Raw genomic sequence first — 24771 nt, forward strand, 5'->3', positions numbered from 1 at the left:
TGTGCGCCTCTCTATTGTTTTTCGTTGATTACGCCTACATTAGACTCTATAAATTCAGCGAAACGAATACCATATTTCATTGGTCTGACTGCTGAAATTGTTGCCTATTTCATCCAAGGATGAATATGTGTGGTTATGTTTGTGCCTTTTTTTTTGTATTTTTATGAAACATGTGCTTATTTACCTTGTCCTGAACCAATCCCTTGACCAAATGCTCGGCCTTCTTTTTTAAGTTGTACGGTGTCAAAATATCAATGATACCCAAAAAATAGAGCGTATTCGTTTCATTATCACCACCATCTGTTGACGTAAATCCTCCACGATCTGCATAGAATTTACACTTCCTACGACTAAATTCAAATACGTCAATCAATGATCATATGCGCGTTACATTTTATTTTTTATTTTTACCCAGGTGGTCCAACAGTTAGCACTTGCGATGCATCTAATTGTATAGGCCCTTCAAATTTTATCGATTTTCTTACTTCAATCCGACTGTCTCGTTTCATCACGCGTTCTATTGTCTCTGAATGAGCCTATTTTGTACACAGACATGTTAATCATCATCGTCACTATACATAAACGTGGAGATCTTACACAAATGACCAACTGGTCTCGTATATGTTTTGAATTTCCCACATTGAGCTCGTGTACACCCACTAGCAGACTATAATCCATGATGTTTAACTTGATCAACAACTACATGTCGTTCGCCCCTTAAGCATCAGTATCGACACACATACAAAATATACAGATTATATTTCTTACCTCAACATCCCGGTGCAACTGTTCGATAAAATCCTTCTTTTTTTCAGGCCCCAATTCTAATAAACAGGCAGCCTCCATCCAGTTCAAATCTTTAAGCACAGCTTGAGGATTGCGTGCGATTTCTTTTGCTGTGGTACGACGACCCTGTGTAGATCCTTTCAGATCATAGGTCGCGTGCACGTCCTTGTCACTGGGGAATACGTTTCCCATGACAACGAAGCGAATTTTGGGTCCATGAGGTAATTTGATGCGATGCAAGCCATAATAACGACACAACAACGTATGTGGCTGATTCTTTACATGCTAATTATTATCATGGGGAGGCGTGGTTAATTTCGAAATATAACGGATACTTTTTTTTCTGGTTACCTCGTAATAATGTGGTAAGATCTTTCGCATGAATCTGTGTTCTGATTTGGGTATGGTTTTGATGATAAATCGATAATCTTTGGAATAATAAAAAAAGCTGCCACTTTTACCGGGAGAGCCTAATTCGGAAAGAATATACTTGTTGGTCAACGACATCATGTAGTCTGCAGCATCGATATGAAAGGATTGTCGAAGATGTCTAAATACCCAGGGACAATAATCTTTGAATTTAAAATCGTACATCACACCCGGTGTTAATTCGTTTCCACTCCTTTTCTATAGATATTAGTTACAGGAAAAACTACTTCCAATGAAAGCACTTACTCGTCAAAGACTAGTTTATGGGCTGCAGTGAAATCTTCTTCACAGAGTTCCCTTTCAATTTTAGCTGATACTCGACCCACAGCTGTTCGAATACCTGTCAACATATCGTACCTGTGTAATTACAAAAAGGTTAAAACTTTCTTTTACTTGCATAAGCTAAATAGACTCACATGAGTTTATAATTTCGATGTCCTTCCCCAACTCGTGTGCCAATGGTTACTCTATTCTCGTCTTCTTCATCGTCCGACATGACTCTTCTGGATGTACGACGAGCATACATACGATCCACAATAACCTCCTCCAGGTTCGTTTCTTCTTCCAAGGTTAGTAAACCCAAATCGGGAGTGACGGTGTATCGTGGATTGATGACAAAATTCGTATCCTCCCTTGAGCTGGGTAAAGGATTGGATTGTGTGATTTCTAGTGGATATAAACTCACTTCGTCCATTCCTGATTTCTTCGGGGTCAATATATTACTATCTAAACTAGTCGAGTGAATTAACGGCCCCATGTCATTGCTCGTAACAGTTTTCTCATGTTGCATGGCCATCTCTTTTTTTTTTTCTTGTCTGAATGAGAGGAGTGAAAAAGGGGAGGAGAGAGGGAGAGAAAGAAAGAGAGATAGAAAGAGAGAGAGAGAGGAGAGAACACTTTAGCTATTTTTTAAACTAAACAGAAAATTTAGTTCATTATTTCCCTCTTTGTATTCGTTTTTGATGGATCTTGTCTCTTTAAACACTTGTCGCACTGAAATTTTAAGGTTGGGTTGCACAAACAATTGTCACGCATTTATTTTGTTTTGAAGTGCTGCAACAAGGTAATCAATTCACTCGATGTCTAACATCACCTATTGAAGCTATAATAAACCATGTTCTCATTATCTGGTTTGATGAAATAAATAGTTGGCTTGCAATCTGCTATAAAAAGCCACGCTTGTGATATGCGGTAGTATACACTACATAAAAAAACAGAATGCTTTCGGATTCCTAGGTTTTGACAACAAGGGTTTATTAGACAACATGAAAGTCCCCCCTTTGTTACACTGAACCCTTTCTTAAGGGGGGGAGCAGGTATATACTGATTGCGCGTTATAAACTATTTTCCATTGTAAAAGCAATTGCCGGGTTTATAAACAATTAACGTCGATTGGTGATCAATGTGTTTTTATCAGGCCATTGTACGGGCCCTAAAGGTCTTCTAACCCAAGTTAGAAATTCTACATCTTTTAGCACAATGTGAACACTAACTCTCATTATACGTGCTTTTTAAAAATGGCCACCTGACACAAGCACTACTCATGATGATGAATTTTCGTTCAACAAATACCAGCTTCTTGCTTTTTCGTCAAACGCGTCATACTCATAAAACCAAGACTAATTATACAAGCACCCTACTTAACCGTTTATTTGATATTTTTGATTGTGAGTCTCGTCCTTTTGCTCTTTAATGGATTCCCTCAATCGATATACTTATACATACCATAGAAAAGGCCTAAATGAAAAGAATCTATTCAATGATGTCACCTAGCCTTCCACAATTTAACATGAATCACAAGCATCACAAATGAGACCACAGCCTTTTTAAAAACGAGTCTCATTTGAACAGTTGTATACCTATTTTGAGTCTCAAATGAACCACTGGGAAGGAATCCTGTTCCTACTTTTATCTGTAAAGTATGAACACCGGTGATCTCGTGAAGATGAGTCTCGATTTTTGCGAACCCTGTTTCGAGTAACTTGAATGCTTCAGTTTCGTAAGTTTTAAATAATTTGTAAAAATTCTCATTTTCTGCTATTTCCGAGTGGTTCAGAACGTGATGGTTCAGTGCGTGGTAGTTTATAGTGTAGGTCAGAGCGCAGTTCAAAGATAAATCAGGATTCAGATTCGTTATTTTCAATATGCTAATCAGTATAGTTTTAATTTGCTACCTTTTTTTTGACATTACGTACGAAACCGCTATATTCTTTGTGCAAACGTATTTTTTTTTATACCACTTAAAGAAATTCTGGCCAAGACCAGCCAGCCGGTATGATAACACCTATTTACAGTGCAATCCCTGCTATTCGCAGTCTGTGAATTCCAAAAACTCAAGGACCCTGCCTAGGAGGTCGTTCTCCTGTAGATAGCAAAGACTAATCGCAGCCGCAATATCACAATAATATCTTTTTCATTTTAACGTCTTTTGAAAGAAACAAGAGTCACTACTAAACAAACCTTTTCAAGTTATCAGTTGCTTTCATTCGATAGAAGTATGTTAAAGGAAAAGAAAAGAGGGAAGAATAAAATGTGTGAACCAGCTTTATTTATAGGCTGATGAACAAGAGCTTATGTCAGAATGATTTAATTGCTTGTTTCATCATCCATAATGTTTGGGCCTTTAATTAAAATAGAAACACTTGCAAAAACCTTCCAAGCAAGTTAAAACTTGGTAGTTGTCTATCTGCGCTTTAGTAGTAGTTTGTAATGACAGTGAAGCAGATTTTATGGAAAACAAAAATCGGTTATCCTATGACGTTTAGACGATATGGCATGTCAATCGAAGTAAAGACTTATGCATATACCATCACATAATTTTAAAAAATACGTTTAAAAAGATTAAGGAGCTCTAGACATTTCCGTGTGATATGGTAGTACGAGTCACGTAGAAAGAATAAGGAACTGTAATAGTGCGACCACGGTTGATGAGGGTATATGTCAGAAGATAAATATGATTGCATAAGAATATTTACCTTATATAATCACATTAAAAATAAAGTAGAAATAGAATATTTTATTGATATAATTATGATAAGTTTAAATAGGAAAAATAATTCAAGTTGTATTATAAGTGGGATATGAATGATAGGTTTATAATAGTTGATGTGGCATCTTTGAAAAGGCACCCTCAAAGTAGTACCCTTTGCATCTTGTCTTTTGGTCCTTAAACATTGTATTACAGGAACAAGTACGAACTAACAATCAATCATTTGAGCTTATTGTATCCCCTCTACACCACCTTTCTCATACTTATTCCTAAACCCAATAACCTCGTTAATATAACACTGTAAAACTCAAAACCTAATAAAATGAAGTCATTTTACAACTCCAATTCGCACGATATCTAATACTTTCCCTCCAACGTTAGGAAGTTAGATTAAAGTCAAGGAAGAGATATTGGATGACTTCCAAAATGCAAAATAGAATTAAATAGAATAGACTTAATTTTTTGGGTTGTGTAACGTGGAATTAACCTTAAATTTCACCGCTTAAATTTTTGAAGTTAATTCGACCCCCCTACCCCCCCGAATTAAAAAAAATTAACAAAAAAATCATCTTTCTATTAAATAATTCATTTCTGATAAACGCTAATAACATTCAGATAATAAATATAAGATCTATGAATAATATTTATCAAAACAGTTTATTTATTTGGCTCTTTTACGCTTCTGAGAACCGTCTTTTTTGCCCTTTCAGGAGAAGTAACAGTGAGTTGCTACTGTGCATATAAAACTGATGGGTTTTAGTGCGAACGGAAGGAGCATCATTGATAATAGTTAAACTATCTTGGTTACCGGTGTCTGGATGTATTCAAACATCATTGTCATCTGATAATATAGCTGTTTAGGTAGAGTTTTGCATATATGGTACGGGTCAAAAAAGTTAATTCTATTTTCAGTGTTTTGGAACAGAAGTAAAATTAACTCGGAAATCAAATTTCCGAAGTTAATTCTATTCTATTTAATTCTATTTTGTATTTTGGAAGTCATCCATTAAAGAACAATTTATTAAGCTTTCAGGTAATTAAAATCGCTATACAACAGGGGGACGGAGTGGGGGCGTCCTAAAAAAGTCTTCGCTTACCCTATATTAATTGTCATTAGCCATGCGGGCAATAGCTTGATAAATCAGCGCATAGATCTGCATACATGTGAAGATCACATCTGACAGCTGGTCTGACAAAATCATCAGATGCCGCCATGAGACACTATTACGAGTCTGCACCATGGGACCACGTTACAAGACTAATCCGTAGTATAGATTTATCACCCTTATCCGATGTTTCCGCCACAGTACTTCGCCTTAATATTTTACGTTTATATCATAGCTTAAGACCTTTCTCTGCAAGAAGTTAGTCATTGAGACTATCCTCCTTTTCTTGCAAATGCTTTGAATTAATTGGACTAGAACAGATCTTTATGAAAATATGTATATACCACCTGCCGGATTATACCCGGACAATCGATACTCGTGAGATGGTAAATATTTATGTGTAGATATGGATTAATAAAATGGCACTTTTTTAAGTTCATAAAGTTAATCACTACCTGTCCGTTATGTGAAGTCTGGTAGGTGGTAAATAGGCAGAACCCTCCTACCCCTATTTTTAAAAAGTTTGGCAGTGCTCTGTCTAGCAACGTTTGTTCCTTCATACTTTCTGTAGACAAGGCATCAAAAGGTAAATGGACGTTAGCGTCCTCCTAGCAAAAAGGTAAACGGACGCTAGCGTACACCTAGCATAAAGGTAAATGGACGTTAGTGTCCACTTAGTAAAACGATGAATGGATGCTAGCGTCTAGAATAAAGGTAAATGGACGCTAACGTCCACTTAGTAAAAAGATGAATGAATGATAGCGTCCACCTAGCATATATGCTTATCCAAGTGTTTTTGCTTAACCTTATCCGATCGATCTACTGCTTGTACTTGTGCAAGCTTTCAATGATTTAATTTTAATTGGATTGGATATCCATTTTTACAGTTTGATCGTTTATTCTCTCTTTCTTTAACAATCTCAATCGTAGTTTTACAAGCATTTCTATGCTTACAGCGAAAAACGAAGTATATTAGTTCACCTTTATCGACATCTAAAACAAAGCTGTTTTTGAAAGCACATTTTTTAAGTACAGTTTAATCTATGTTAACTGTCGAAAGGCCTCATTTATAGAATTTTAAAAGAGATGGTTTTCAATTTAATTTAAAATAAATTGAAGCGAAGCATGATAAAGTATTACTGTGTTCCTATTATCTATTTACGTTTACCGTGAGTCGGAAAATAGTAATTTATTGATCCAGTTCTACGCCTTGAAAAAAAAAAAAAGGAGGGGGGACAGGTGGTAATTAACTTTATGAGCCTAAAAAATGCCGTCCATATCTACACATAAATGGGCTATCAACAACCTACCAGGCATCGATTGTCTGGGTAATCTGGCAGGTGGTATATGGGAGAAATAACTATATATAATATAGCCCAAATGGTATATACAGGTTCTCATTACTGTTTAGTTATGCTTAATTCGTCCCTTATTGTTTTATTCAACAAAAATATCAAGGGGTTTCTTAAACAATTGAAAGGCACCCATAAAAAGATATCAGCAGTGGACAACGATAATTTTGTGACAAGCGGAACTTTAGGAAACAGCACTTAATGGAAGGTTCTACATATTAAATACAGGAAAGCAAGGATAGATAAAGTCTGCCTAAACAAGTTTTAAGATTCACTCAACTTAGCTTACCGCGATCAACAAATAAATGGACAAAACGTAAATAAACAATATTACTCATATTCAACCATGTATTGTTTTGTTCATATAAGCCTCTTTGCTATATACACAATACATGACATTACTTCATTCGATAAAGCTGTGTCGTGGAACAACCCCACCAGATTGTGATTGTACAGGATTTTATCCCTATTGAATCATTCCTGACTACTTTAATCTCTGTGTGTTATTATGACATCCTCAACGACAACTACTCCTACTATGAATACATGTTTCTATATAAAAAATTGCCTGGTTGACTTGAAACGACATAGGAGTGACACTGAGCGGGAAGAGAATTTTTCGGAACAAATGAAGAATTACAAGAAAGGGATACTTGACATCAATATGTCTTTCATTGCATCAGCTACCCATTAAAAAATAGAATAGCTGTTATAATAAATGTTTGTAGTTTTTTCTAGTAGAACTCCATAATCTAAATTATCTCGAAATAAAGATATGAAGTTTTGACAGTATTTCTTTCGTTCTCCATAATTTATTTTTATTTCTTCATATATAATGTACCTATGCCTATACCTATACCTATATATATATGTATATACGTTCATTGAAATACAAGCAGACAAAAATCTTGATGTAAAATCATGTGTGGGGTTTATATTTTATTTACCAAGGGATTGTATACGTTCAACAAAATTAAGCTTGTGTGGAGCAGGTAAAGAAGTCAAACCTGAAAGTACAGCATTTTCAATATTTGGGACATATTCTTTTCCGTCCATATCTCTGACAGGCTCAATGATACACCTTAGAATGACATGAATAAACGTCGTGAAAAGTTCGACTTCAGCCATATATATACCTGGACACATTCGTCTACAAGAAGAATATATGTTTATAAAAACGTTTATATCGAGGATACTGGATCATCAAATACGATGACAACCCTTTTAAAATTACCTTCCCCATCCAAAGTTGAAATGATCACGTCCCTCGGATTTACCCTTGGCAGCAGCATCCATTGTTTTCAGATTATTCAAAAATCTCTCGGGATAAAAACGCAAGGGTTCAGCATAGACTTCAGGATTTTGATGCATACTCTCCATACTGGTGACGAGTGTAGCACCCTTAGGGATTAAATAGCCATCCACGACAACTTTTGTATCAATGTATTCGCAATTTAGTTTATAGATAATACCCAATGCATTGTTTACTTACAGTCATTTCTTGCGCTATGAGGTATAGCAAAAGGTGTAGTAGGCCTAAATCGCATGCATTCTTTAAGCATGGACACACAATAAGGTAATTCGTCTCTGTCAGCGAATTTGGGATGACGCTTGTACCGGATAACAAAGGCATCAATCTCATCAGCAGCTTTCTTTTGAGCAAGAGGGTAGTTACACATGATGGCAAAAATCCAGCCCAATGTTACGGAAACCGTATCTGATCCACCGTTAATTAAATCCGCTACAATAATATGTGAGTGCATTGTATTTACTGTCTTTTTATTTTTTTGCTTTTCTTACACATGAGAACTAGTTGATTCTCTTCATCAAAATCAAACTCTTGAAGTGCCTTAACAAAATTTGTTCCGTCGCTCTCAAGCGCCTCTTTTATCAATCTATTGTAAATTGGGTCACGTTCTTTTTCAATAAAATTCTTCATTGTAGCACGAGCTCCAGTACAGTAATCCACGACGGTAAATATGGGTAAAAAGTTGGGCAAATCGTGCGTCATGCCAGCTAAACTTGCGGTCTTTTTAATCATGGCCGAAATAGAGATAAAATCGGGATCTTCCACCGATGAAAACACCTTACCGAACCCCACCTTGAAAATAAGGTTCATTGAGTTTAAATGCAAGTGCTTTGTCGGATCAACACCGTTTTCGAGTCTAGAGTATTTAATAAATCGTTCAGCCAGAGCGATGGCTTCTGTCTTTATAGATTCCAAATAATGAGCATCAACAACTTTGGGTGCAATAATGTTTTGGACTATAGAAATTTATGTGTATGAATAGATTAGTGCAATCCTGCGTCACGACTTTTTTTTTAAAAAAAAATTACCTGCTCCTCGAGCAACTTTCCATTGTTTTGTGGCTGGACAAAATCCAACACCTCTATTTGTTTTGTGTCTGTTAAATATTTTGTAGAGATATCAACCAGAATTACAACCTACTTTCCCTTGTAACTATAGTATTCATAAGCAAAAGTAGAGTGAGGACGATCGGACGAACCTACACCATGAGTGACAAAGACTTTATGAGCTAACAATGGATCATCAATCAAGATCCAAGTCTGTATTCCCATATTTAATTTAAAGATGTGACCCACTTCTTTATGCCATTGCGCGATTCTTCTACCAGGCGAACTCCCCAAGGAGAACATGTGGCCCACATAAGGAAATGAAAAGCCGGGTGAAGGAATTTCTTTGAGCCCTAATTTTTTTTTGCTAGACTTGTTGACTATCTTGTATGTGGTATAGAGAAGAACGGTGGCGGCAGCAATACTGAGGATGGTCGTCTTTTCGCGTTCGAAACGCTGAGGGACCGAATTAATGAAACTGTTAACTTTTTCCATAGTTGTTTATTTTTTTTTTAAAAAAAAAGAAACGAGAAGAAAGGGTAGACGCTTGTAGAATGAATGATTCATGCAATAAATAAACACAAGTTGTTTATGTTTTTCACTTTTTTTGGTATCATGGCGGGACACGGGCATGTGATAGTTGATTCGTATCTTCAAAATTATAGAGTGTGAATTGCTAGGCAACTTTTGGACCAAAGATATTGCCATTAGGGATCTTTGTATTAGCAGGTGATCTACACTAGTGGTGCGACCTAATCAGCCCATCCAAGGGAGGTCAAAACTTGGATGTAACACAGATTTAAAAACCGTCAATAAATACTTCATCTGTGAAATTAAATAAAAAAAGATTTTATTTTGAAAAACTATTCTGGTTATTACTCATCAAAGTTTCAAATTGTTTCCCAATCGCCTCCACTCTTCCGCTTCGTTTCCTTGTCACGTCCGTCGTAGTAACAGAGGGACGATGTGTGGGCGATGACAGGGATTTCGATCGAGGCTTAATAGGCGGCACATGAGGTCGTTTTATTGTTGAAGGAAACATGATGGGTTGACTTTGTCCTGTCATCTTAGGATCCCGGGATGTTGTCGCTGTCGTAGTGGAAGCGTGCTTTGAAGGTAAAGGGGATCGACTGGGTTTAGGAGGTGGCACTTTGGGTGTATTCAACATGACTTGGGTATCCGACATGGTCTTTGTATGTGATATTTTACGCGGCTCATTCGCATGGATGGACAAGTTGCGAGGTTTTTGGGGTAAAGGTGGTGGGATAATTGTCGTCACGCCGCCATGTAGATGGGATGCGTGTCCTTCAAATATCTCACCATAATGTTCCACCATGCAATGAAATAAAGCACGACCTATATTGAGTGTGGGGATAAAGATGACTGCTAAGTTAGACACAGACATACGATTTTCTTGCTGGTTATCTGCCACTTTTTTTAAATGACGTGAAAGTAATTGCAACAAGCAAAAGCTATAGATGGGTAATTTGGATGTGATGGAGCGTACTGTTTTTAAAAGGTCAGGTGAAATGGGAGGTAATTTGACATTGGTTGTTGTATCTGTGAGTGATGAGGACACATGTAAGGTATCTTGCATGGCTTCTTTATCAAGCGTGTTGGAGGATTGAATGGATTGCATGAATTGTTTTGTGTATTCGTTGGCAAGTTCAAACGGTATAATCGGCTCAGGCACTAAAATAACAACGCGCATGTTACAGAGTGAAGGAAGAAAGAATTTTAATATGTATGTATATCTTACGCTCTCGTAGATACATCTTGAGTAATGTTCCGACAGCATGTGGATCTGGCTTTGTCACATGAAAGTCTATATCTGAACCTAAATGTTGTATGCCCTTTAGTTTTACATTCAAAAGGTGCTTTTATAGAGTCGTTACCATCATTGAATACGGCTCGTAATTTATTTACAGTGATTGTGCTTCCAGGTATTCTAACGCATGTGTTGTTAGTAAATGATGGGTTCTGGCAACCTTTTGGAAGGGAAATAATCTACCTATATATACCAACTTCATGTACACCTTTTTGTTTAATAGATTGCAACGTTTAGTCAAAGCAAGATTATTAGATACAAAAAAAACAGGGCAGACATACCAACATCATTTAAATATTCTATGCATCTTTTAAATACAGCAGGTATTAAATCATCGGTATCGATTTTAGTCAATGCCACAGCGACCTCCAAGGGCATACCAAACACTGCATTTTCTGAGTCTGGCGGGTGTTGTTGACGATATGCTGGATTATAAGGAGCGTTTTCTTCTTCTTTTTATAAAAAAAAATTATGCATGAATTTTTTTTTTATATTAAAAAAAAAAGTGTGCTGCAAAGTTGATGTATTACCTGCACGGTCTTTTTTCCAACGGTCGACAGCGACTTTGCCTCTTCTTGACCATTCGATACTTGTTTCTTTTGCTTTTGTTGAGTAAAGAGCACCTCGTAACTTCCATTCGGGTAATTTCTCTTGCATGGTGGCGTTAATTTCAGATGTCTTTTGTTCCACTTTGAAACGAGTGTCTCTGACAAATCGAGCAAATAATTGTTGTGAACTACTGGACCCATGGTTGTTCATCGAGCGACATTCATTTTCCTCTTCATTGTCGTCGGAAAACGCTAACGACATACTACTGGCATCGGAATCACTGTCTGATAATGTCTGAGGTTTCATTATTCAAAGTTTTTATGAGAAGAAAGACAAAAAAAAAAAAAAATGATGTGATTTTTTCGCAGACTACTGCTAATCAGAATGAAAATAAATAATAATAAAAAAAAGTAAAGGAATCAACCTGTTTAAAAGGGGCCATCGTGACTTTTTGAAGGTTTTTAAGCTCCCGCTTTTTACCGCTCTCTGTTGTGTTTGGGGGTTGAATAAACAGTCCTCAAAATGATGATTTATTATTGATTTGGGTCTTTAGATTTACATAAAAGTCTCAAAGCAGACTCCATATGTAGAAGTTCGTCTTGCTTTCGAGTTGCCCCTGTATCATCAAACAAGCCTAATTGTCTCTTATCGGCATCCATGGGCACCACACGTGAAATATCCTGTATTTTATGAGCCAATGCCACTTTAGATTGTTCTGCTAATGTCACAGCATGTTGGTTCATGTGAGTAGCGATAGAAAGTGTCTGTCGAAGCTGTGTTACTTCCATCGCCATATTACTCACGTTGTCCTTCAATCGTATCGCTTCGTCTCTCTCCACATCGAAACATCCATCTAAATATTCACGTTGACTCGGCTCGATTTGATCCATAAAATCATCATTAATGTCTATCACCGCCCTCGATCGTTCTTCGGCCTTTGTTAATTTATCCCTCGCTAACGCATGCTGTTCATAAATGTCATTCTCACACCGGTCCCACTGTTCTAATTCGCTTTTTATGCTAGCGAAGGTTTTAATTTCAGTCTTTTTTCTTTCTTTCTTTACGTATGTCAACCCTCTCACTCTTACTCTTTAATATCTTGACTATACTGTTTCAAATCCTTGTCATTCTTGACATTGGTGGTGTTCTTTTCTTGTGATAAGGCCTTTAAGTCGGGAAGGTTATGCAGTACGTTAATTAAGGTAGGCGATGTTCTTAATTTCTCCATGAGTTTTATTTTCACCTTGTCCGCTATACTAAGTCTGGGTTTGGGTATCTCGTCATCCAATGCCTTTTGTCCAAACCAAATCATTAACTGTCTTAATTTATCCGCTGTAGTCCAGTCGTTTGGTATATGCTGTAAATATTCGGCCACAGGTACACCCGCTGGACGAGCTATTCATTTGTAAAGTTTTAGCCAGTGTAAGTGTATCCTTTTTTTTTGTAACAAATGCAAAAAAGGGTTACCCTTGCTTAATATGACGGGACTTGATGTGCTAATGAACGAACTGGATTTGGTTGATAGTACATCGTCTATCGGTTCCCGTTGTATTGATTCATTCTACAAGTACATTTTAAAAAAAAGGGTTATTGCACAGTTATGAAAAACAAAAGAAAAGTAAAAAATATATAGAACCATTACTAACAAATTTTTGCCTTTTTCTAAATTTCAATTCAGCGTATTCATCAAAATATTCACTCATGCCTTACAGAAAAATATGCAAAATGTGTGGAGATAATGGGAAATAAAAAATGAATCAAAAAATATATGTGTGTGGACAAGTCACACAAGGGGCGGACTGCTTTTTGTAATGTGTGTGCTGCATTTTTCTGTTCCTTAAAAACCGGGTTTTTATTCCTTGTAGGCTCCTGTAGTTTTGTGTTCGGGGCTGACCAATTTCCAAGTACTAAGACAGTATCAGGACCAAATTTTCTTTTTTACCATTTTTTGATGAATTTGTTTATAAAACATCTTCGAAGAAAATTTCATTTTTGGAAAAGGTAGAAGCTGTAGTTTCTTAAATATTGTGCTGACAGTTTTTCACTGTTAAGATTACTTTGATTAGGTCGCCTGTTAATTCTACACCAAGCGCAATAATTCTTCTTTTTTCATCATCAACAAGTCTTTGTGAGATATGCTTTTGTGACAGCATCATTTGTAAATATACGGAATAAAACTGAGGATTGACAATCTTGTCATTGGAAAAGTTCTGAGGTTGAGGATAAATAACGCAAATTCTTGATATAAACAGATTGTCATAGTACAGATTACATTCATTATCAACTCGGAATGAGAACTCTGACTGTACAAAACAGGTTTCTTTGGGCTTTAATTTCTCGTTTCCATAGCAGGTAGTTAACGTGACATCTACGGATGATCTGGCTTTTATGTACTGAATGTAATTTGTAAAATTTAAAGTTTTGGAGAGTGTTGTTTCGGCTTCTTGGACCACCAAAGGTTTGTTTTGATTTCGTAAATATCTGAATTGTCTTGAGCATTTTAAACAATTATTTTTGGTGAAAAATAAAATTTGCTTTTCCTCAACTGTACTATTTTCTTTCATACAATACAATAAATCATGTCTTCCAAGGTCAATCAGAAATCTCTTATTTTCAGTACGTTTTAAATCAGCTTGATTTAGCCCTTCCATATACTGCTCTTGATCATCAACTACTGTTATAACGCTGGTTGTAAAATTTTTTCTACTTTCTGTGTTTTGTTTAATTATTGATACGCCGACACCATCTGTTTTAAGTGTTGCTTGAAGCCGTAAAGTCTTATTAACCCCTTAATTCTTGAAATCCTCTTTTTCAAAATTTCGATAGAACCCCAAATTTTAAGTTTTTTTTCCTGCTTTGGAGAGGACTTTTGTTCTTGGGAATATGAAAGTGAATTATTTTAGCATCCAGAGTCATGTAGCTTGGAATGAAGGTGGTGCGCAACGGGAAACAGACAAATAATTTTCCTCTCCTGCCTTCAACTAATTTGGCAAGTCTAAAAACGCATCAAAATGATTTTCAGGTTTAGCTGCAATATCATATTAAATGGGGTCCTTTTGGAAATTGTAATCTTTAGGGTAGCAGGAAAAAATACTGTTTAATTCTTTTCTTGACTGGCCACCTAGAATACTGACTCCAGGTGTCTCTTTATTTGCTACATCACGACTGATCTGATTACAAAATTCGTATATCTTGTTTATTATAGCTGCTTTAATTGCTTTGTCATCTAATCCATTTTCTTTCATTACTTTTCGAAGATTGTTTGCTTGTTCCTTCTTTTGTAATATAATCTTTATAATTCACGCAGTCTACTTCCAAAATGGGTTTTGACACTGTACTACTTAAACAACTTCTTGACTATAATGACAAAATCCCAACTTTTCAGGATCTGCTATCTTTTTTAAAATATAATTGGGGTGTAAAGGCTTAATTTTATTAATATACGATGTTTTTTTAATTTACATATGAAGAACTTGATAGTTCTAGGGAGATTATTAAGCACATGATTGGATCATGATTTAATAACCTGGTGATAGTAAATAATCAGCATGTCTTTAAATTTAGCCCTTCCATACTGAGTATATAAATATTAGTCAGAGGGATCAACAGTAATAAAACATTAAATGACAAGAGTGATTTTTGTGCTCAGGTAGTATTAAAATTCTATAGTTCAGGCCTATCCGATTGTATTGCTTTTTGCAGAATAAATATTTACTCGCTACAGGGTCTTACCCCGTGTACAGACTTCAACAGTAGTATGAGAACAATCCGGGTAATATGTGATTTATGATTAACTTTAATATTAGTTACTGTCCATCCTTAATGTGATGTGACAGTTAACTTTATTATTATATCTATGATATCCTCAACACTCTGCCAGATGAGTTGGTACGACAGGACTACTGACAGTCAGGTCAAACATTCTTCCCGATCCCGTTGGAATACCAGGCTGGCCGTCATAACAATTCCAATTGTAGAGTATACGCTCAAGAGTATAGAGGACGGTTTGCTGTTGGTTAGGCTTTTTAAGGTCTGACCAACAGTAACCATCAACTCCGTAATTACTCCCAAAATATATACTCAGAAAGGTACCCGTGATATGGAACGTATTGTTGTACGCCAACTCAGCCTTCTTCTTGAACATGGCATTTCTTTCCGTCTGATCAACCAAGTCGAATTCATCTTCGTTGGCAAGGCTCCTGAAGTATTTCTCCGTCTCCTCCTTCACGGCAGAAACAAGGTAAGGTTTAACGACAGGTATCGTTCTTTCACCTAGGGAGTTCCAATTACCATGGATACCATGAGCCCGATCTTGCGCATCATAGTATCGGATGGCTCTTGCAATGCACTCCCTGAACCTGCGTTCGTCGTTTTCTTGCTCTGTAATGCAAATAAATAAAATATGATGGTCAATAAAAGTATTACCGGCCTCTTTTGTTATAAAAATCTTACCATGAACAATGTTCGATCCAGTAATTGTAGCCCTTTTGGTTGACATGGCTTCACGGTTGCCATTTGAGAGAGCAACAGATACGGTCATGGTCACTACTTGGGGAATCTTGCTGATGGTTTCAGTGAGAGTGTTGATTGTTGTTTTCAAGGAATCAACCATTTCTTTCAAAGATTCGATTTGTTCTTGCATGTCACGAGCTTGATAAGAGGGATTGCTAGGGTTCATTTTTTAATAATAAAAAGTTGGAATAAAATAAAGTTGTTAACATGATGTCCGCTCAAGTTGTCATGAATTTAAATCTTTTCTAAAAATAAGGAATGTTGATTACAGGAATGATATAAATAATTATATCATTTTTTGATAGGCAATTAGATTTCGATTAAATTCTACACGATTTTCTTTTTCGTTTCCTTTTTGAGGTTGAAACTTGAATTTAGAATCAATATTATCCTAATTTCAAAAGTATCATATCATGTCCATTTTTGTAAGAAAAAAATTATATCTGACGATGCATGATCCGGTGATCTAACGTGACTCCGTTTCATCGTACTGAAGAGTTCGGCATCTTGATTTAAATCAATTGGAAATATAGAGAGCATTCAGAGAAAGCATGTAACATGACGGCCTAAACAGAATAACACCTATTATTAAACACTGTTACAGTGGAAAGCCTTGTTCTTATTTGAGAAAAGCAGTGTGAGAGCTTGCTTGGCGTCTACTTGCCGTGGCCTATTTTCATAAGATAACTGGATTAATAAATTGTTAATTGTTTTCCTGTTTTTCTTTTTTTTTAAACAAAAAAAAAAGTACTTACCAACTCGCCAATATATGGACTTCCACCTTTCATAATCTCGGACAGAGGTACGAGTACCAACTTCATTGGAACAGAGTAGCAATCGTCTTGTTGTCTCCTCTACTCTTGTTCATCAATACGATTTGCATCTTGCAACTTCATCATCACAGTCACCAATGCACAAGATCAACTTCCTTCTTGGAATCTCTTCTCCTCTTGGTCACCTTTGCAACTTGCCTTTTGAACCATTTTCAACAAACTTGCTATTACTAACACCAGTGCACTTCTTTGACATTCATACCGGAATCTGGTCTTGTAAACGCATTTTTTTGCTAGGCTGAAAAGATACAACACCATCTGAAGCGTTCAAAGAGTCCTTTAGCACCTTGTTCTTGTGTCGTTCTGCTCGCATTATTACCGGAAAAAACAGTTTTATCATACACTTGGTTAATAATTTCACGCCACCGATAAGCTATAATACACGTCTTATTTTATTTTGACACCAGTGCCATCAAGCTGTTCATACACGGTATGCGTTAGTACTTATGTAAAAAATAATAAGACGTGCATTTTTGCTAAATTCGCTTACCACAATAGATCCTATGCCGGTGATTAAACTTGGTCAACATAAAAGCATCTCGCAGCACCAACATCATCCGCTTGGTCTTGTTAATCTTCCTTTTCAATCATCGTCTAATGCTTGACGTTGTAGATTTTCAACATTGGATTTAACGAGCTCCGTCTATGGCAGTCTATCAGTCGGTACACCAGAATCCATTCAAAGAGAACCATCAAGTCAGGTTTACACCTAAAGAAGTCCAAAAAAAAAATTATCAAAGTTCATTAGTGACCAAGTCCTACAATCTATATTGTTGGTTAAAAAAAAATGAATTCTTGTAAACATTGAGATGGCCTACTTTTCCCACAGGTTAAAGGAAGTGAAGAGAGAAGATGTTATTAGGCATATTATCGTATTTAATACGGTTTACATGAGAAGATAAACAAATAAATCGTATAAATAATAAAAACATGAAATAAAAACATCCTTTAATGTTGAGAAACAGCATACGCCTGTATATTGCTACACAACTACTCCTACTTTGAGTACATATTTCTATTTAAAAAGATTGCATGCTTGCCTTAAAATTGATATACGAATGACAGTTGGATACAAAATTCTAAACCACTGAGTTACGATATTACCGATCGGGAAGAGAAGCTTCTCCGGTCAAATCAAGAATTATAAGAAAGAGAAACTTAATATTAATAGTTCTCTCCATGGATTAGCTACCCATAGAGAGAATATAACAGCTGTTACTATAAATGGTTTATTTACTCATATATTGATAAACACAACTTATACAACTGTAAGTTTAGAAGAGAAGTAGTGCATGGAATATTTGGATGCCTATTTTTTACAACAACTAAGTATACAAACATCGATAAGACGTTCTATATTTAGGATCATATATTAAACCATGTCTTAGATAAAAATAATCAACAGAATGGATCAATGATCAGACATAACTACATGTTCTACCGCAGTCAATTAAATATAAAAACCTTATGAATCTTTTAACAAGCTGCCGTTACACGATATCTTACTGGTATTCTGTATTTTCAACAGAACAATAAGAGTGTCCCAGATCGGTTGATCCAGGGCGTAATTTAAAATCAATTCAACGAGCAGAGTTCATTTAATGTAAGGCGGGAAACTGAGTATAGATTTATTACAAGACCAGAAAGGTTAACTCAACACAACTATCAGGGAAAGTTGTTCAATATAAAAAGGATCAATTATTTCATCGCAGCAGAGTTTTTTTAGCCTATTATTACCTGGAGTAGGGATATACTTTTATCTCATTACTTTTTGATTGTATCAATTTTGTCAAATACCACAGGTGCAACAACAGGACATGCTGTGATCAGCCTCAAGTAAGTTTGGTCCATTTGAATACCATTATGTCTGGTACGAATCTTAACACTGAATACCAGCAGCAACAGTTCATCAATCAGAGGTGCCTGTGATGATCTGACTTCGTGATAAAATCCATAATAATAATAACATCAGATGCAATTACATCATACATCTAACTCTAAAATATAAATATCGAAGCATCCATAATTTATAAAGCAAATACACTTCTTTAGTCTATGTACCTCCTTGACTAAAATAGTGTAAGAAGACACTGCACTAATTTTGTATAATTCCATTATGCAGTAATTTTATAATTTAAATTCAGACATCTTATACATATATATCCTCGACTCATCAACAAAGATAATCTCTAATTCTCTTTTAACTGAAATAAAGCATACCAACAATCCCAAAGTATTCTTACTTTTGTTTTATCTAATTTTTATTACCTCAAACACCACAGTGCCAAGTAATGGTTTATTTCGTGCTTCTTGGGTTCAGATGGCCCAGGAAGCAAACAACAAAGCATGACATTCTCACGCAAGTTTCTGACAGCGCGTGGCAAGTTCTGGATTGTCAAATATATAGCACCACAGCTGTATATGGTATTGTCAAATGGTTGAAACCAATCACAATTGACTGTCAGCATCAAATTGTAATCGGATTGAGATACAAAGGGCACTTCATCAGCAGGATCCACTTTGAACTCATTCCAATTACGGCCATCATAAAGGTCTGACATCGATCCAGGTACTGTCTTTCTTTCCTTCCATTGTTGAATGTCGCTGACAAAATTATCCCTTTGAAAAAACTTTCTCAATGTGCTGGTGATTGAATTGTAGTAGAATGATCTGATGGGCTGAATGACTTGTTTGTTATTTTTTTTAAAGAGAGGTGCATCGCAGCGAGTAGATCCGATGAGCGGTTCAACGGATGAACATGTCTTTCCAATCAATGCTAATTTTTCGGCCTCGGTGTTGTATGCATGAATTGCATTGCAAGAAGTACAGCTTACATCTTCCTTGATATCGGGGTGAACACGCTCAGCCATCTGACACCATTTCAAGAAGGTTTGTGCCTTGATGGGGAAACGGTAACTTTTTCCAGCATAAACCAAAGCAACGTTTAAGATACCCATTATAATTTCGATACCATGATCAGTGGTATGCTTTCCATAAAGAGTAACAACCAAATAAAAAAATAAATAAAAGCAAGAGATTCAGTTGGAATGCGGGAAGTACCTGTAGTTTTTTTAAGTTAATAATTTATTTTATGTCAAAAATATATATTTCCGTTCTGTACCTTCTTCTTCTTTTACTACTACTACTACTTCTTCTTCGATTTTTCTTCATTGTCTTCTTCTTCTTCTTCGTCTACGATTTCGTTTTCCAAAATAGTTTCACTAAGATCGCTTGTTTGAATATGAGATTCCTCCATTGCAATGGTAACTAATAAAAAAGGCGTTAGTCTTTAAATACTTGAATCAACACATATATATTTTACCGTTGACTTCTTCTTCGTCTGTTTCCATACGATCTCCACTTTCTACTTCTGTTTCCACGAGATCGTCAAAAACTAATAAAAATAGTTGCGTTAATTAGGGGTTCCTCAAAGGTGTAATTGTAAACACATACCTTCGTTCGAAATAATAATTGTACTGTAGGCATCCCTATTATAATGAGATTGCTTGGTATGTCTACTGACAGCCTCAAAACCCTTAGGGTCTGTTCTACAACGAGACCAAAAGCAATGGCTATCGTTTTTATTTCTAATGGGAGTCTTGGTAAAAAAGTTAAAAAGAAAAAGAAAAATAAAAGTTGCCTTCTAATTTTACTGAGCGGGAATTGGATTTATTTTGACACTATTTTTTTTTTTTTTTTTTTTTTTTTTTTCCGAGCAATGAACTCCAAACTTTTTTATAAACTGTGTAAATATTTTATTAACGTACCCCAACACTTATTAACCTCCATTTTTTGTTCATATGACCTCTACAATCATTTCTATTCATTTTATAAGCGCATTTTTAGTAATGCAAGGTATTTTTGGTTTTTTGTTCAATTCGTGCCAAATTTTAATAGAATGTGCAGCATAACCAGATTTTTTATTATCTTTTTTCAGAATAAACATTACATGCATTTTGGATTATATTTTAAGGGAAAAGTGCCTTAGCCAATCAAAATTCAGAAACCACGTTATATTCACGCGATATAATTGCATGCGGGTTTTTAGAGAGATTTTTAAGATCTAATTCAATTTTTAGGTACGTCCCCTTTGGTTTTTTATGCTCGGTAAATGTTCCGATATTAAATATAAATTATTAAAAGCAATGCGCATATTTTGTGGGTCATAAAAAACATAAATTTTTCTGAGAAAGAGCATATTGTCCTTGTTGCTTTTGGATACACCATATACAATGAAGTTTATTTGAATTCAAAAAATGTGAAGTGCATAAAGATGGAGAGATGGACTCAGAGATGGCCACAGAGGTAGACACAGAGATAGACACAGAAACACCAAGGCTATATTTTTCGCCTGATACGTCCATTTGGACGGATTTATAGTAAGTGTTTGCCCATTTACTAAAAAAAAAAACGGATTGGGTAAATTTACATATTTACTTGTTTGGAGGGATTATAGTAAGCGTTTACACATTTACCCCCCCCCCGGATTAAATGCATAATTAAGGTGGTGTATATTTTGAAATTGGCTTTCCCTTTCAGCCTTCAGCCAAATAAAAAACTTCCGTTTATACATATCGAATCGTTAAATACGTTCATTTATTTGAAAAAATTGGTTTGCAGTTTTAAAAGTTGATTATTTATTTTGTGAAAAAGAACGAAAGTAAGATTTATACATGGCTCTTTCCGCTAAAAATCAGAATCTACGTTCCAATCCCGCTTTCAAAGGTGGTATGACAGGTAAATCAATGACAGCGTCAAGATCGGGAAAGGATACCAAGAAACTGCCCATAAACCAATATTGACACCATATATTATCTGGAGCCTGCTGATAATTACACAATTTAAGCTGGACAGTCGAAAAGTAATAATCCTTAATAGTTTCTCATATAAGTGCTTCAAGTGGCAGATATACCAACAGATCGTTCGGTGTTAAACAGGATCAAATCATGCATAAAGATAATAAAAACTATCACCAAGTAATATCCCTTCTTTTTGTCGCTGTCTGTTAGCTTTTGTATTTATCTTTTCACAGCATTTTGTAAAAGCTCATGAAAAAAACGATTTAGCTTCTTACATCTAAAAGCACTATATTATTTACTCGTTCATGGTATACTACTGGATTTGTATCTCCTTTAAAATCACTCTCAGAACACTTTTTTTTTCTTCTTTCTTTTATGAACAATAGTTAGCTTATGCTGATTAATTGAAGTCTGGTACTCACTATCACATTTGTAAATTAATAACAACTGTCGCTTTTCTACATCTAAATCCGTACTAGCGCCATATCCCTACCATAAAGAAAATTTAACGCAGGGAAAAACTGCATCTTTTCCAAGCCTATGGTTACAAGCTATAACAACGAAGAAATATCCAAGCGGTGACATGAGTGTATCTTCAGTAGACATTGCTGAAAAATCTGGCTACATACAAAAGAGATCAATCGCTTTTTAAAAGGCATTGGCCATGGTTGACGGGTAGTTAGGCCAATGCTTCCTAAATCAGGTAGTGCGATATGTACACATTTGGATCATACGAGACTTTGATGATCTCTTGCTTTATCATTAGGAGTTGATTTACATCACCGTCACCATGGTTTTAATGGATGCGGTTGATACGCTGAAGTTGACCTTCCCGGACGTAATTTTCTCTTTCATCATTCAAGCCAAATTATCCATCCCTTTTATTTTATATCGTCCCTGTTAATGCATTCATCCATCCATGCATGAAAAAAAAATAAAAAAATAAAAAAAATAAAAAAAATAAAAATTGAGCTGAGCTGGATGGATCGATGGATCGAACGCTCTACCATCTTTAAATGCTACCAACAAAATCATTTTTTTAAATATACATATTAAAAAAGCTCACTGCTTTTGGCACCGTCGCTACCGGAAAATATCATCACTGGATCCTTATAAATAATGTTACATCGCGCCCTTTTTTTCTCTCCCTTTGGCAGCTTGTACCACAGTAGTAGTAGATAATCCCCCATTTACTCTTTATAATCACCTGGGACTTTATATTAAAAACAAATTCTCTACTATTGAACAATGTGATGTTAACCCGAAATTGACAGCCTTTGATAGTAATGTGTTCATAGGAGATTATTTGCTCTTTTTTTTTTTTTTCTTGCAAGTTGGACCACAGCAGTAGTGGATAATCTCCCGTTTACTCTTTATAATCACCTGGGACTTTGTATTAAAAACAATTCTCTACTATTGAGCAATGTGAAATTGACAGCTTGTTGCGTATGGTCCCTAATCGATCTCTTTTTCTCTTTCAAAAATCTCAAGTTTAGTTAAAACCATCTTTTCATCATTTGTAGAACTCACAATCCCAATCAGTTATAGAAATCACACTCTCAAACATTTATAAAAGTTACACTCCCATTCCTTTATTATTTGCTTTAGTTTTTTTCTTCATCAAAATATCCACCCTATTCTTGGGATAATTAACTTTAGGCATAACTCTTCTCTGCTATTTTCAAGTTGTAAGCAATTTGACACTTCTATTTCCAACAAAAAGACATAGATTTCATCCGTTAACAACAAATACGTTCACAATTCTCTTTTCTCTGATGGATTCCTTACCTACCTATAGTCTTAGTCTGTCTGACTTGTCATTAGCTATGTTACTGCAGTCGGGCCTAGCTTCAATTGTTATTCCAGCTTCCAACACTCCTGTTATTCTGGCCTCTGAGTCAATTATTTCTGTGGTTTTCCCTCACCACAACCTCCGTATGTCTAAGATCTTGGTACGCGATTTGCTTCATCGTGGGTCCCAATACACATATTCTTCAACAACAATCTGATCGTGAAACTATATTCCCCTAAGCTACTTCGTAAATTTGGGGTCGCAATAACCAATGCGTATATGCAACCTACTGGTAACTTTCGTCGTGTCCTGGGTGCCAGTATATAGTCTACTGGGTCTATCAATTTCCGTCCTCTTCTTGAGTCCTAAATGTCCACATGTATTCAAGCATTCGATCAACCAACACAATTGCGAGCTATATTGCGTGATTCCTTGTTCCCTCCAAAGCCTGCGACCACCTTTTACGGACGTGCTAATTCGACCTGGTAGAATACTGGCTATACTCATTTCGCTTGATTCGAATGACTTACAAAAACAAAAAAATCTACTGTCGCCACTTCTTTATCATTCGTTTTCATTGTTGCTTGTATTTTACTTGGAATCTGGAGATCTCGATTGAGACAAGTTTTTGACGATCAACCTTTCACATTCACAACGGTGCTTCCATTCTGCAATCTAATCGTATGACAACTATACTTTCAAACGCTGGCCGTTTAAAAACAGTGTGCTTTCTTTCATAAAAATACTTCTTTCGACTTGTTGTCGCAATTGGACTGGCTCCTTCACATTGCTCTTGGGTCACTCGTAAAACAAAAACAAAAACAAAAAAAACAAGACACAAAAAAGCAAATAATCACCCCTCAGTAACAATAAATAAATTTTGAAAGACAGCGCTGTCTTTTGGGACAGCCAAAGTGCACGTAGTGGCAATATAAGATCTGTAATTTCGATGTTCTCTAGACCTGGAAACAAGGATATACAATGTAAAAATTACGCATAAATGTTTATTAAACGATTTATACTTATTTTGACATCTGTCATCACTCATTCGCCTTTGAGCTCGTTTGATCTTAAGCTTATGCCGAAATACTAAACCAGAAGCTGAAGGTAAGCTGTAAAACACATATACTGGTTTAAACTATGTTGTTTGTACTAAATGTGTATATATTTTAAGCTGTTAATTTATATTGACCTCTTGATGTCTGTTAAGGATATCATGGATATAATAACAAAGTTAATTGTCACATCACAATAAGGATGGATATTAAAAAAAAAAAAAAAAAAAAATTAATCATGAATCACACATTGACCCGCTTGTTCTCATCCTACTGTTGAAGTCTGTACACAGGGAACAACCCTGAGGCGAGTAAATATTTCTTTTACAAAAAGCAATACTCGCAGTTGCACTTGGGCAGTTTTCTTTACTGAAACTGGCTAGTGA

General features: G+C 35.7%; 7 protein-coding genes across 7 annotated transcripts; 1 reads left to right on the forward strand and 6 right to left on the reverse strand.

Moving 5' to 3' along the window:
- Window positions 1–11: 11 nt before the first annotated feature.
- EV154DRAFT_431013 (uncharacterized protein) lies at window positions 12–1741 on the reverse strand (the record flags this gene model as incomplete). Its single annotated transcript, XM_051596576.1, has 8 exons — window positions 12–104; window positions 185–350; window positions 412–536; window positions 574–699; window positions 769–1071; window positions 1138–1408; window positions 1462–1572; window positions 1632–1741. 8 exons carry the CDS (start codon window positions 1739–1741, stop codon window positions 12–14), a joined length of 1305 nt encoding a protein of 434 aa, XP_051451578.1.
- Window positions 1742–7502: 5761 nt separating this feature from the next.
- EV154DRAFT_607279 (cytochrome P450) lies at window positions 7503–9548 on the reverse strand. Its single transcript, XM_051607602.1, has 6 exons — window positions 9112–9548; window positions 9000–9052; window positions 8463–8927; window positions 8155–8403; window positions 7897–8092; window positions 7503–7812 (listed from the first exon to the last, which is right to left on the reverse strand). The coding sequence occupies exons 1-6, from the start codon at window positions 9510–9512 to the stop codon at window positions 7602–7604; spliced, it is 1575 nt and encodes a 524-aa protein (XP_051451579.1). The 5' UTR covers window positions 9513–9548; the 3' UTR covers window positions 7503–7601.
- Window positions 9549–9799: 251 nt separating this feature from the next.
- On the reverse strand, window positions 9800–11804 carry EV154DRAFT_528456 (Rho GTPase activation protein). Its single transcript, XM_051603591.1, has 6 exons — window positions 11376–11804; window positions 11127–11297; window positions 11029–11053; window positions 10913–10965; window positions 10777–10854; window positions 9800–10709 (listed from the first exon to the last, which is right to left on the reverse strand). The coding sequence occupies exons 1-6, from the start codon at window positions 11698–11700 to the stop codon at window positions 9868–9870; spliced, it is 1494 nt and encodes a 497-aa protein (XP_051451580.1). The 5' UTR covers window positions 11701–11804; the 3' UTR covers window positions 9800–9867.
- Window positions 11805–11927: 123 nt separating this feature from the next.
- On the reverse strand, window positions 11928–14077 carry EV154DRAFT_579437 (uncharacterized protein; the record flags this gene model as incomplete). The annotated part of the gene is made up of 4 exons (XM_051606584.1): window positions 13452–14077; window positions 12862–12955; window positions 12483–12789; window positions 11928–12414 (listed from the first exon to the last, which is right to left on the reverse strand). The coding sequence occupies exons 1-4, from the start codon at window positions 14043–14045 to the stop codon at window positions 11928–11930; spliced, it is 1482 nt and encodes a 493-aa protein (XP_051451581.1). The 5' UTR covers window positions 14046–14077.
- A 1182-nt stretch (window positions 14078–15259) lies between these two features.
- EV154DRAFT_579439 (uncharacterized protein) lies at window positions 15260–16087 on the reverse strand (the record flags this gene model as incomplete). The annotated part of the gene is made up of 2 exons (XM_051606585.1): window positions 15847–16087; window positions 15260–15774 (listed from the first exon to the last, which is right to left on the reverse strand). The coding sequence occupies exons 1-2, from the start codon at window positions 16070–16072 to the stop codon at window positions 15260–15262; spliced, it is 741 nt and encodes a 246-aa protein (XP_051451582.1). The 5' UTR covers window positions 16073–16087.
- A 4901-nt stretch (window positions 16088–20988) lies between these two features.
- Window positions 20989–22268, reverse strand: EV154DRAFT_556323 (uncharacterized protein; the record flags this gene model as incomplete). Its single annotated transcript, XM_051605340.1, has 5 exons — window positions 22049–22268; window positions 21961–22027; window positions 21814–21908; window positions 21444–21585; window positions 20989–21137 (listed from the first exon to the last, which is right to left on the reverse strand). The coding sequence occupies exons 1-5, from the start codon at window positions 22142–22144 to the stop codon at window positions 20989–20991; spliced, it is 549 nt and encodes a 182-aa protein (XP_051451583.1). The 5' UTR covers window positions 22145–22268.
- Window positions 22269–23313: 1045 nt separating this feature from the next.
- On the forward strand, window positions 23314–24200 carry EV154DRAFT_528463 (uncharacterized protein; the record flags this gene model as incomplete). The annotated part of the gene is given in 3 exon segments (XM_051603592.1): window positions 23314–23509; window positions 23956–24143; window positions 24163–24200. 2 exon segments carry the CDS (start codon window positions 23314–23316, stop codon window positions 24015–24017), a joined length of 258 nt encoding a protein of 85 aa, XP_051451584.1. The 3' UTR covers window positions 24018–24143; window positions 24163–24200.
- Between the last annotated feature and the right edge of the window lie 571 nt (window positions 24201–24771).

The sequence above is a fragment of the Mucor mucedo genome (assembly GCF_025094135.1).
Source record: "Mucor mucedo strain NRRL 3635 chromosome Unknown EV154scaffold_181, whole genome shotgun sequence".
NCBI lineage: Eukaryota > Fungi > Mucoromycota > Mucoromycetes > Mucorales > Mucoraceae > Mucor > Mucor mucedo.

Bases quoted from the DNA above. Each gene is read 5' to 3' on its own strand.
- EV154DRAFT_528456 (XM_051603591.1), bottom strand. From the start codon at position 11,700: ATGAAACCTCAGACATTATCAGACAGTGATTCCGATGCCAGTAGTATG. The intron at 10,966-11,028 runs GTAGATTATTTC...CACATGCGTTAG, and splicing joins CATGAAGTTGGTATATATAG to AATACCTGGAAGCACAATCA. The intron at 10,710-10,776 runs GTAAGATATACA...TTGTTATTTTAG, and splicing joins CAAGATGTATCTACGAGAGC to TGCCTGAGCCGATTATACCG.
- EV154DRAFT_607279 (XM_051607602.1), bottom strand. From the start codon at position 9,512: ATGGAAAAAGTTAACAGTTTCATTAATTCGGTCCCTCAGCGTTTCGAA. The intron at 9,053-9,111 runs GTAGGTTGTAAT...CAAAACAAATAG, and splicing joins TACTATAGTTACAAGGGAAA to AGGTGTTGGATTTTGTCCAG. The intron at 8,404-8,462 runs GTAAGAAAAGCA...ATATTATTGTAG, and splicing joins GAATCAACTAGTTCTCATGT to CGGATTTAATTAACGGTGGA.